Raw genomic sequence first — 11924 nt, forward strand, 5'->3', positions numbered from 1 at the left:
CATAACAGCCGGAAAAGTTACGCAACTCGTTGCTGGATATTTTTAATATAATTGATATTTACTTAGAAGAAGCAAATCATTTAATTTACTTACTCTCTGCCTGATTTTGTGTGGTAAAAATGGCATAAATGTTGCCAGAAAGATGTGTAATAATTTCCCAACATTGACCATGTGGATTTCTTTATAACTAATTTGAGTGGAACCCTAAAAGTTTAAAATATATCATGTAAATATTATTGATAAAAATAAACTTTGTTCGATTCTTACTTCGCTCAGTGAAAACTCCACATTGAAGTATGGGATTAAAGTAAAAAAATTATATTTTAATTTTATATTCTACAAATCATGTAAAAGGGATAACTTACAAACATTAAAGAAGCGATGGAATAAACAGTGTTTGGGGTAAGTTGAATGATGTGCCTCCAGGATAAGCCGTTAGCATCAAAGATCAAAACTAAACCGTTGACTTGCATCACGTGTTCATTTATATTCAAGTCGCAAATCATCAATGTGCATTTTAATACTGATTTAATGTGAACTTTATGAGGATCCCACATATCTAAATAAAGAAAAATACTTAAAATTTAATTTTATATTAATGTTGAGAGAAAAATGTTTAATGTAAATACGTACGGCATCTTCCAAATCCTATAACTCGTCCTTTTTGATCAGTCTGTCGAGTATATCCGAGAATTTTCGTGTCTAAATATTCTTTTACAGCCAAAGGATTGAAATCCTTAAAGATATCCTTGTTTCTTTCTCTTGCTGAGTAGTAAGATTTTAATAATTTAATAGCCCTTTCTTTATCGAATTTCCGAGCTCTGAGGAAGCCCAAGAGGAATATATCGTCCATGCGACAATTTATTTGCTCTTCTGCAAAATAATACACATTAGTTTAATATTTATAACATGCAATATGTATGTTAAAGATTTTACTTCTTATCATGTTTTTGAAAATTTGGACATCTTCATCGTTCCATGAATATTTGCTGCTTTCGTTCTTTGAGTTATCGATGAATATTCCGAGAGTCATTTCTGCAAGTTGGAAATATTGAGTATATTTGTTAGAATTTAAGATATGGGCTCTCTTAAATACAATTATATGTAATAATTAATAAATCAGTAATACATCAATTTATAAATCAAGCTAAGAAACTCGTATACTGGATGTATTATCGTAGGCTCACAACATGGTAAAGGAAAGACCCTACATTTTCAGATCAGACCGCCATTAAAACTACCGTATTTTCGGCTGGTTGGCAGAAGATTTATAATCCGTTTCGTGTGAAATGAACAATGTAATTGGCTTGATTACACAGGTCTGCAGAAAAAAAAATTCCAGCTGCATTAGATACTTTTGCTGAATTATATTTTAAAGATCGGAGATTCTAAAAATGACGGGTGTACTATAGATTACCCCCTATGGAATTTCAGGTCTGATTATATATTGGAACTCGGGACCGAGACGAGTTCAACGGTACCCTACTTTTGGACCGGAGACGAAAAATAAAAAAGTTACCATACTTTTTTAATGCTCACATGAAGACAGCACCATAGTTGCTAGTACTGCCATCTTGCGGTAAAGTCTGCAAACCATGACTCGGGCTACGGTCATCTCCCGGAGGGTTAAACACGCGATACGAGAGCGGAGAGAGCGACGCGACTTCCGACTTTATGATCCCCGGAATGTTTACCACTAATCAAACCTACATATTTTTTATTAATTAAATAAAACTGCAAAGAATTTTGTCTGTCTATTTGTCTCTCTCTTCACTAGATGGCGACACATGAATTGTACAAAATATTCGAAATAGCTATTACGCGGTCTAAAAACAATTCACAGATCGCACTCACCCGACACACCAAAGGAAAGAACATAATTTCTCCCTCTCTAGGCGGGAAAATCTCACCCCGCATTCTTAAGTCTACGGTTACACGAAAAATATGTTGTCTCTTTAAATAGTAGTATAGATACATGTCGAAATTCTCCCCACTGGGGGGGAGATGGGCAGGATGAAGGGTTACCGTGAAGGACTCGGCTTCTATTTATACTATCCTAGATGCGATTTTTTGCGTTTTTGATTGCGTTTCAATAGGGTACGTCACAAAATATACACTAAAAGATTTTTCGATATTCCCCCCGTGAGGGAGAGGGACAGGATTAAGGCTTACCGTGAAAAACTCCGCTTCTATTATACTATTTTTGACAGTGGCGTAGCGAGGGGGGTGCAAGGGGGTGTATCATGCTTCGGGCGCCACTCGCAGAGGGGCGCCCAAATGGTCTCCAAGACAAACTATATGTGTTTCTGGAAGGGGGAGGGAGGCGCCAATAAAGTGTCGTGTCCCGGGCGCCAGTTATGTTCGCTACGCAACTGATTTTAGATGTGTTTTTTTTGCGTTTTAATAGGGTACGTCAACAGAATGTATACTAAGAAGCAGTGGCGTGCCGTGACATTCGATGATAGGGTAGCTATGTTTCTGTAAGAAGCCGACTTACAGGGGCAACCAATTAATTGCGCGTTATGGCCCGTTCTTATTCGTTTGTTCGATAAGCCAGTAAAAACCGTATACTTCTTTAAATGTCTTTTTAACAGATTATCTGACGTACTTAATAAATAAGAAAGTTCAATATAATTATCTCCGTTATTAAATTCAATAAATTCCCTATGCCCTCTAAATGCCAATTCTTGCTTTGAGAAAATACATATAACATCCATTAATTTAGATTTATCTATTAATCGTAATTATCTCGTTATAATTTGCAATATTTATTTTATATTGTCTACCAATGTTAAATTCTATTCCGCTTCGATTTGCAAATTGCTTCAATTTTACGAAAGAATCGTCATTCGTCATAAATTTTATCGTCAAATTTGTCGAAATTTTTTTGTCGACGTATTTATATTTAATTTAGGCATTGGTCTTTCTCTTTTAATAATGTTTTCTTTTTATTATATGATCTTGACCCAAAACTTTTTTAAAATAAATTTTTTTAATCACTAGCTACGATATAAGGGCTAAAATTAAAATTATAAAAAAAAACTTACTTGGTAAAACAAAATGTGTGACGAATATGCATACCTAGTACAAAAAATCTTCAATTGTACGAATATACTTTTAAAGAAACTTATAATTAAATATAACTTTGTGAAGAAATGTACATAAAAATAACAGAATATTCTTTACTTTTTAAATCTTAAAACAATCCACTTAGTGAAATAGCTCCCTACGAGTAGCTGATTAATGAAATCAGAGACGGTCCAGGTAGGTGTGTGCGTGCCAAATCCCGAGGGTGCCGATACCGGTCAATGTCAAATGCCTCTTTTGTCGCATCACTAGTGTATATCAAAGGACGCGACGGGGTTGTTTTAGATTTTAAACGTTTCTCGCCATAGCTGTAAAAATCTAACTATGTTAAACTTAACAGATTGTCTGTCGTTCGTTTTCTAACTAATTCGTTTTAGGACCGAGTGTTCACGGAAATTTCCAAAATTTACAACTTTTTGGTCACTCTCATTGAACTGGAAAAATTTCTGTCTTTATTACATCTAACATTATGAAGACATTAGACCCCACTGTACTCAGCTAGAGATTGGTTCGGTTAAGCTTCTGTTTAAGTAAAATTTCGGCTCTCATCAGGATTTTATTTATGTTTCTAATTTTCTATTCACTTAATTATTTAACTACTTCTTAAATAGAAATAAGTCGAAACCGGTTACTTTGTACTTGAATATCTGTAGTCTTGGGAAAGAAGTGGAAAGAAATTTTTATGACAACCGATACATAAATCGTAAATTTAAGGAAAATAAATTCTAGAGCTTTTTTGTACCATTGTGCGTTTCGTTTATTAAATTTGGTTGTAAATGATGCTGCCAAAGTAACAGTAAATTTTTTAACACTGTACTAGAATTGTACACGTTTCTTCTCCATCCCCTTACAGATGGGACATACTAAATCGTAATATCACCGGTTTAACATTGAAATCCGTAAGTAATATAAGATGGGAGAGCGGAATAAATATATAAAATATTTTAATGGATTTTTTTAAAACTCCTGTCAACTATACAGAACTATCGTAAAAACATGCCAGTAAATTTCTATCGGTTGGTGTTAAGTTATAAATCTAGTCTAGGGTGGGCAACCTTTTTTATAAGATGGGCCAGAATAAATTTTACGTTCTTTCCGCGGGCCGTAGTAGTCAATTGACGCCTTCTTGTAACTTGTAATTTTTTTAGTCTGCAAATACGAAATAAATAAATAAAAAGTTAATTACTACATTTATTTCTCTTATCGTTTTCGAAAATTACAAAGAATTAGAAAAATAACTATTAATTAGTTATTTTTCCAATTTAATAATCTATTAAAGATCTCGCGGGCTGGATAGAAACTTTTCGCTGGCCGTAGCTGGCCCGCCGTTGATCTAGTCTACTCGTGATTCGCATTATCGAGCGAGGGCGGCGGAATATCTAGCAGGCAGGCGGCTAACAGCCCACAACCGGTCCGGAATATAAAATTGGACGCTTTATGCGTGTGTTGCTTCTACCAGCTAAACCGTGACGTTGGTGCTCTGTAAAGCGCATGTGCCAATGCCTATATAATCTGGCTGATGGGAAACTGACCCGGTTTCGACATTCCTTCTGCCACTGAATTATTCGAATATAGTAAGGGAATTTTTGGGTGTCTATAGCTTACTATCTATGGAATTTCGGGACTTTGAGTATATATCTGAACTGACGGGACCGAGACGAGTTCAACGATACCCTATTTTTGGACCGGAGACGAAAAATAAAAAAAGTTATCATACTTTTTCACTTACAATACTTTTTTAATGCTCTCATGAAGACGGCACCATAGTTGCTAGTACTGCCATCTTGTGGTAAAGTCTGCAAACCATGACGTCGGACTACGGTCATCTCCAGTAGGGTTAAACACGCGATACGAGAGCGGAGAGAGCGACGCGACTTCCGTCATCGCGCGATCGCCATTTCGGTTAACGTTACTTATGGCAGCGAACGTGGCGGCCGTTCCGACTGTTCGTGCTCTCGACTGACCTCCCGGAGGGAAGCCGCCGGCAGGCCGCCATGTGCTAAACGTCACTAGTTATTGATTCACGGTAGTTATTGAACAAAGTAAAAAAAAGCGGAGAAACGTCTACTAAAGGCAATTTTAACGGCAAGCGACGCGACTCCCGATCGCGATAGCGAGGCCGACTTAGCGGAGAGAGCGACGCGACTTCCTATCATCGCGCGATCGCCGGAAGAAAGTATGATAACTTTTTTATTTTTCGTCTCCGGTCCAAAATATACTCAAAGTCCCGAAATTCCATAGATAGTAATCTATAGTATCCACTAATTTTTTAAATTCCCCCCCACAGGAGAAGTGTTATACATTTATAATAGATACATTTTGAGCCACAACAACGCGTGGCCGCGTCTGCTAGTATATTATATTTTCTTACAACTAATCAAAAAATTGTTTCTGATATTTATACACAATTTTAGGTCTACTGTTTTTTCTTATAAGACCTTTTCTTCTTCTCTTTGATGCTTCTCCGAACTCGTTTCCGATTTCCTTCTCTGGTTTCTCGATTGAGCATCCAACAGTAGTCAGCTAACATATTGACATCCCATTTTCCTCGGTAACGTCTCTCGATATCACGGACATCCTGGTGAAATCTTTCACCCTGTTCTTCACTGTAGAGCCCATGCTTTGCCTTGATCTCCAAGTTTCAATTTGAAATACACAAAATAAAGTTTTTTCACAAACTCACTTATGTTTCTTTGTTGACTTTTTACTGTGTATTCACTACAAACATAACAGAAGCTGTCGGGAGAAATTACACAACCTCTGAGAGCCATATTCCAGGAATAAAAATACAAGCACAGTAGCGTTCGAATGCTGGATATTAACCGAGTGTGGGCCAGCGAGATACTAAACTTATTTAGCTTGTTGAAGCATGATCTAATCCAACAGCATGTTGATTATATTTATTCCTAGTATCCCAGATAACATGTCGAACCTCACCAGTAATATTACTCACTATCAATTTTAACCTGTTTCTACACGATCATGCGACCTTCTGTCTAACGCTAAAACTACTTAACCCACCTCCCCCTATTACTACTCTCTTCAACCATTAACATTTTTTTTTAAATTAATTTATTGCCAAGTCCAGCTATAATTGATATAATTAATGTGAGAAGTCTTCGTTTTAAGGCCATTTTTTAAATAAAGAAAGAGTACTAAATTTTAAGTTAACTAGGAATTTTACACTAAATACAAACAAAAACTTGAGTGTAACAAAAAGAAAAAAAAATTGACGAGATGGAATTTTTTTTCGTTTTTACCAAGTTGAAATCTATAAAAAAAATGTATAAAAATCCTATGCAATTTTTAACTTGCAGACCTGTGTCATTTAAACTGCAAGCATAAATAAATAAAAATTTCTAATACAGAATATAGGTTAAATAAAAAAACTAATTTTCAATGGAATCAGAAGAGAATAAACTACTTACTCGATTCTGAGATGAATACTGAAATTTGATCTGCATTTATTATCATCGTTATCATTAGATAAACGGTTTGTGTCAGTCTAAAGTGCAAACATTAAAAAATGCAGCAAAATTTTTTTTCTTCCTGTTGTGAACAGCCGTATTTAAGTAAATAAAGTAATGAAAATTTTCATTTCAAATCTTAATTTGACATTTTAAAGATCAATTTATAAACATTTCAAAATTTCTGTTAGCAAATTATCTATTGCTACAACTCATATCATAAATTGCTTGTACTGTTTTGCAACTAACTACTTAACATGTAGATGTAAACATCACATCACATGACTCAGGACGTATTAAATATCTAGAAAGGACAAAAAATTATTAAACGCAACGAAACACAGAAACACAAACAAGTAGGAAGTGATTCTAATTCAAACACAATAGCCACTAACATTAAAAGTCAATTATTTATGTTATCTGTATAAAAATTATACAGAAATTTCTAAATAATAAAAAAGTAATCTACTTATTTATAGTAATATAACTATTCTTAACTGTTATATTTCTAGGAAGCAAAACGTTACATGTACCTCCCGGATTCCATATAAACTCGATAAAAATATAGACAGCTTTGTAAAATGCTCATTACAAGCCGACCAGGCATATCAAACAGCTGATAATTAATTACCAATAACAGAATTGAAATGGTAAACAAGTTACGTATCGTAAAAAATATCAAACTGTTTGCTTATTTTAATCACAAACTGGTTCTTTACAGTTACATGAAGGTCTTCACCCACACTTCTTCCTAGGTATGCAGAATCGCGTTTTTAGGTTTAATAGAGGTAAAGGAATGATTATCTGCGTATACTTTACTCACGAAAATTTCCCTGATCTTTTCCATCGTAGTGATGTCTGAGAAGCATGCGGGCCAATCCAGAACCTTAATATCATAATTCTGAAAGCACTGGCGTATACTACGTCTATAATACACGCTTGCATTATCTTACTGAAACAAGGCTGGTTTTCGAATGTTAGCCGCCTGCGTGCTACAGATATTTGGGTTAATGTTACCTTAGGATCCAAGATGGCGACGGGGGAAATTTTTCCCTACGTTGGAGACTGCGACGGAAAAAAAATTTTTTCCCTAGAGTCGAGACGTCGACGACGTGGGGATTTTTCTTTTTCTTTCGGTTTCAACCCTGCGTTCGACGTGGCCGAGTTTCCTGTAACCTCGAAACGGAGACGGCAGTGTATATTTGCGACGGTAGAGGGAGCTTTTTCGTAACGTCGTGCGAGAGTTAAATCGGCGGGAAATGTGTAGGGGTGTTACGAACGAATATGCAAATGCATAATCTACGACGTATTTCTGTTCCTTTCTGGGCAATTTTATGCAAATCGACTAGTTTCCAGTTGGAATCGTTTACTGCAGTGTTGCGACGAATTGCGTATTGGAATAATTGCTGTTTTTTTTTTCGTTACGATATTTCATTTTCACACAATTTATTATCGGTAAATAATATATATATATATATTATATTATATTATTATTATTATTTTCTCCAGTATTAGTAATTATTGTTATTTCTTTTATTATAATTTAATCCTAAAAGTTAGAAAAAAAGTAATTAGAAATTAAGAAAAAACCGTGTTTTTTTTTCTCCTCCCCCGTTTATTGCCAATTGTTCGATAATGAGTAGTTTTGCCGATTTGAGTTGCAACGACGAATTTTGGTCGAGTTGCACCACCCGTGATTTCTACAAGTTAATGGAAGACGACTTTTCGGAGCTAGGTTTGCCTCCCCGTATCGATAACGCATTGAAATTTGCTGTAAAATTAGGCATACAGCCGACCGAGTCCGTTTGCATTCCGTGCGATTCTAAATGCAAATTATATTATCGGAGTAATAGAGAAAGCTGTTTCTTGCGATGTAGTAAGTGCGGAACGAAGACTTCTGCCTTTGAAGGAACATTTAAAAGTAAATTTGGCCACATTTCTTGGGGTTACATTCTGTCGTTTATATGGCCAAGTAGTAATAAATCGAACGGAGGGAAACGCTAATCGACCAATCGCAGCCAAATATTTGTCTGCTCACTCAATACTGATCACGAGTAAACTCATAACTTAACCCAACCCACGAGAGCCTACTGTTTTACGGAAGTTTCAGAGACAAAAAAGTCTATAAGAATATTTGATATATTTTTATTTCATTTAAATCAAGCCGCTTCGTAGATATCAGGCGTATTTGTTCAAAGTTATATTTTAGCGCCGCCATAAAACAGAAATTGCAAATTTTAACAAAATGAATTTAAAGAAATTGTTCTTATTTAGTATATAAATACAATATACGCGTATTTTAAATACAAATTAATTTAAATAAGAAACAGTTAAATTAATAACGTCCGTGTGCATCTTTTTTTAAATTTAAATTTCTTTTCAGTTCCATCAATAATCAAAACAATGGAATAAGTATCGCGTTAAGATTAATGGTACGGGAATACAGGCCCATTGACAATGAAAATTAAGCATAAATATAAATCCTTAAAGTTATATTATTTAATGCAAGCATTCAGAATGAGTTACATAAAGGCAACCCTAAACTTAATCATAAGACGCTAACATAAATAAAGCGACGGCCGGATGGCCGAGCGGTAAAGGTGGCAGCCTACCGCTCTGGGGGACCCGGGATCGAATCCGAACGGTCGAATAATCCCCAGGAATTTTTCGGGGGTGGTCCGTTCGGATATGTCGGGCCCCGTCCCTCACCACCCGGTCGCCCCATTGTGGGCCTGGCCGAACCGATAATGGGCCTACTAAAAGAGGCCCTCTTAGTCCCACAGGGCGGAAAGAGTTAAAAAAAAACATAAATAAAGCTTGGTATTTTGTAAAACCACACAACTATATCACCAGTCGTCTTGCGAACATCAATCTATTTCAGCGCAAGATCAGAACCTGTCCTGTGCTGAAATATAAAGAGAATGTGTTGGTGTTATTGAAGAATCAGCAGGAATTGATCGGCAAACTTCGATTAATTCCTACCGTCTGAGCCGGTGAAACAAATGCTAAAGTTAATTTTTCTGCAACGCTAAATGCTCACATATCACGTAATCCTAACGTTTAAGTATGATTCTTCCTTTCGAACTCTATTCAATTAAGAATCGACTGTTTATATACAAGTATAATAAACTTCTCGACTTATATAGTTAACTATTGCTTGATACTACATTCGAAACTCGTACACTATCTCTGATAATCAGAACGAGTACGAGTTTATCAGTAACGAATTCAAATAAACTCGTACATTCAAAGACCTAATATTACTGTTTTGTGTACTGAAGTGAACTCACTCAGCAATATGTAAATCAGAAAAAACCAAACACCTTACGTTGCTGAGAAAAAATTTAATAAATAACAAACGTTTTCAGCCAAACCTGTTGGCCATCATCAGGCTAAACATATTCGGATGCAAACAAAATGGAACAAAAATTTAAATACAAATAAAATAACGAATGAAATATAAAAATATGTATAGGTTAAATAAATAAATATAAGCCATTACATAATAATAAATTACATGAAATTCTAATAAATGCAAAATATGCATTTATTAATAAATATATGAAATTCTAATAAATGCAAGATATGCAATGATAACAAAATCAAGGCATTAAATTAAGAGCTCTCAAATCTTTTAATTAAATACTTCCAGGCTGAAGGCAACCCTTCAGCATCCCTGGCATTAATGCAGTATTATGCAATCTGCTCTTAAATATTTCAATTTTCTCGGCGCTAAACGCTAAAGTCGGTGAATGTACAGGTTTAATAATGCCTGCTTCGCCCCATTTGACTACCGAGCCTTCAACCTGCGCCATCTGAGATAGAACTGTGGCGTTAGATCTTTTGCTGATGTTGTACCTGTGTTCCCTTAATCTAATCCCTAAGTTTCTATTAGTGACCCCAATGTAGTTTTTATTAATGCCTAGTTCTTGGTTTTTCATAAGGAATTTTGTACACTCCAGCCATTCTTTCCTTTATCAATGTTGTCTTTGTCGTTCCTTAATAATTTGTACAGGTTGGGAGCTCTCTTGAAAATTAATTTGGAATTTTTGCGGGCTGAGATTTCCTTCATGATAGCTTCTTTCTTTCTGTCATACGTGAACTTTGTGAATTTGCCGAAATCCCCTCTCTGAGCTTTTGTTTTGTTAATCTTGTAGTTTTTGATTAGTGCTGTTATCATATCCGCCCTGTACCCTAGAGTTCTAGCGATATGTGATATCCTGTAGATTTCTTTTTGTCTATCAACCACACTACTGCAATAGAGAAAAGCCCTGTGAACGAAGGCACGGAATCAAAAACTACAAGATTAACAAAACAAAAGCTCAGAGAGGGGATTTCGGCAAATTCACAAAGTTCACGTACGACAGAAAGAAAGAAGCTATCATGAAGGAAATCTCAGCCCGCAAAAATTCCAAATTAATTTTCAAGAGAGCTCCCAACCTGTACAAATTATTAAGGAACGACAAAGACAGCATTGATAAAGAAAGAATGGCTGGAGTGTACAAAATTCCTTATGAAAACCAAGAACTAGGCATTAATAAAAACTACATTGGGGTCACTAATAGAAACTTAGGGCTTAGATTGAAGGGAACACAAGTACAACATCAGCAAAAGATCTAACGCCACAATTCTATCTCAGATGGCGCAGGTTGAAGGCTCAGTAGTCAAATGGGGTGAAGCAGGCATTATTAAACCTGTACATTCACCAGACTTTAGCATTTAGCGCCGAAAAAATTGAAATACAGTAGAGAGTCGAAAATCGGCATCAATTGGGGACTGGGGTTGTTCAGATTAGGGATTGTTCCGATTATGGTCATGTACGAAAAAATATATTAACCTGTCCGATGTTCAAATTTTTCTTCGTTGCCTGTCGCTTCCTGTTGAATTTTTCTCCGTTGCGTGTCGCTTCGCGTTGAATTTTCGTCGATTTTAAGCCTAACGAAAATTTTTATAATAATAATCGAGGCTATCGTATCGTTAAAAATTATTTCTTTATTTTGTACAAACAAAATAAATATATTGAAGAATATAAAAAACATGAAAATTATACTTTAGAAGTAAATCTAGTATCAAAAACGTTCGATTCAGCACGACACAGTCTGACTGAAAATCGTGCCGATTATCGGGCGATTCCGATTACCAAGGTGCCGATTTTTGACCCTCTACTGTATTTAAGAGCAGATTGCATAATACCTGCATTAATGCCAAGGATGCTGAAGGGTTGCCTTCAGCCTGGAAATATTTAATTAAAAGATTTGAGAGCTCTTAATTTAATGCCTTGATTTTGTTATCATTGCATATCTTGCATTTATTAGAATTTCATGTAATTTATTATTATGTAATGGCTTAATATTTATTTATTTAACCTAT

The 11924-nt window shown here is 35.4% G+C and overlaps 1 protein-coding gene across 3 annotated transcripts in view; it reads right to left on the bottom strand.

The window, feature by feature from the left end:
• The window catches only part of LOC136981751 (clavesin-1-like), a 90464-nt gene extending 83869 nt beyond the window's left edge, over positions 1-6595 (bottom strand). For 2 of the 3 annotated variants that reach the window (XR_010881768.1, XM_067278118.1), the window contains exons 1-5: positions 6516-6595; positions 937-1035; positions 634-873; positions 366-559; positions 94-204 (exon numbers count right to left, since the gene is read on the bottom strand). Coding sequence is in view for 2 of the 3 variants with exons in the window: in XM_067278118.1 (XP_067134219.1) it covers positions 94-204; positions 366-559; positions 634-873; positions 937-1035; positions 6516-6570 (699 nt within the window). In the remaining variant the exon portion in view is untranslated. The remainder of the gene's footprint in view (positions 1-93; positions 205-365; positions 560-633; positions 874-936; positions 1036-6515) is intronic. The other variant, XM_067278120.1, reaches the window with a different exon arrangement.
• Between the last annotated feature and the right edge of the window lie 5329 nt (positions 6596-11924).

Source organism: Centruroides vittatus, unplaced genomic scaffold, assembly GCF_030686945.1.
Source record: "Centruroides vittatus isolate TY-2023 unplaced genomic scaffold, ASM3068694v2 contig_790, whole genome shotgun sequence".
Lineage (NCBI taxonomy): Eukaryota > Metazoa > Arthropoda > Arachnida > Scorpiones > Buthidae > Centruroides > Centruroides vittatus.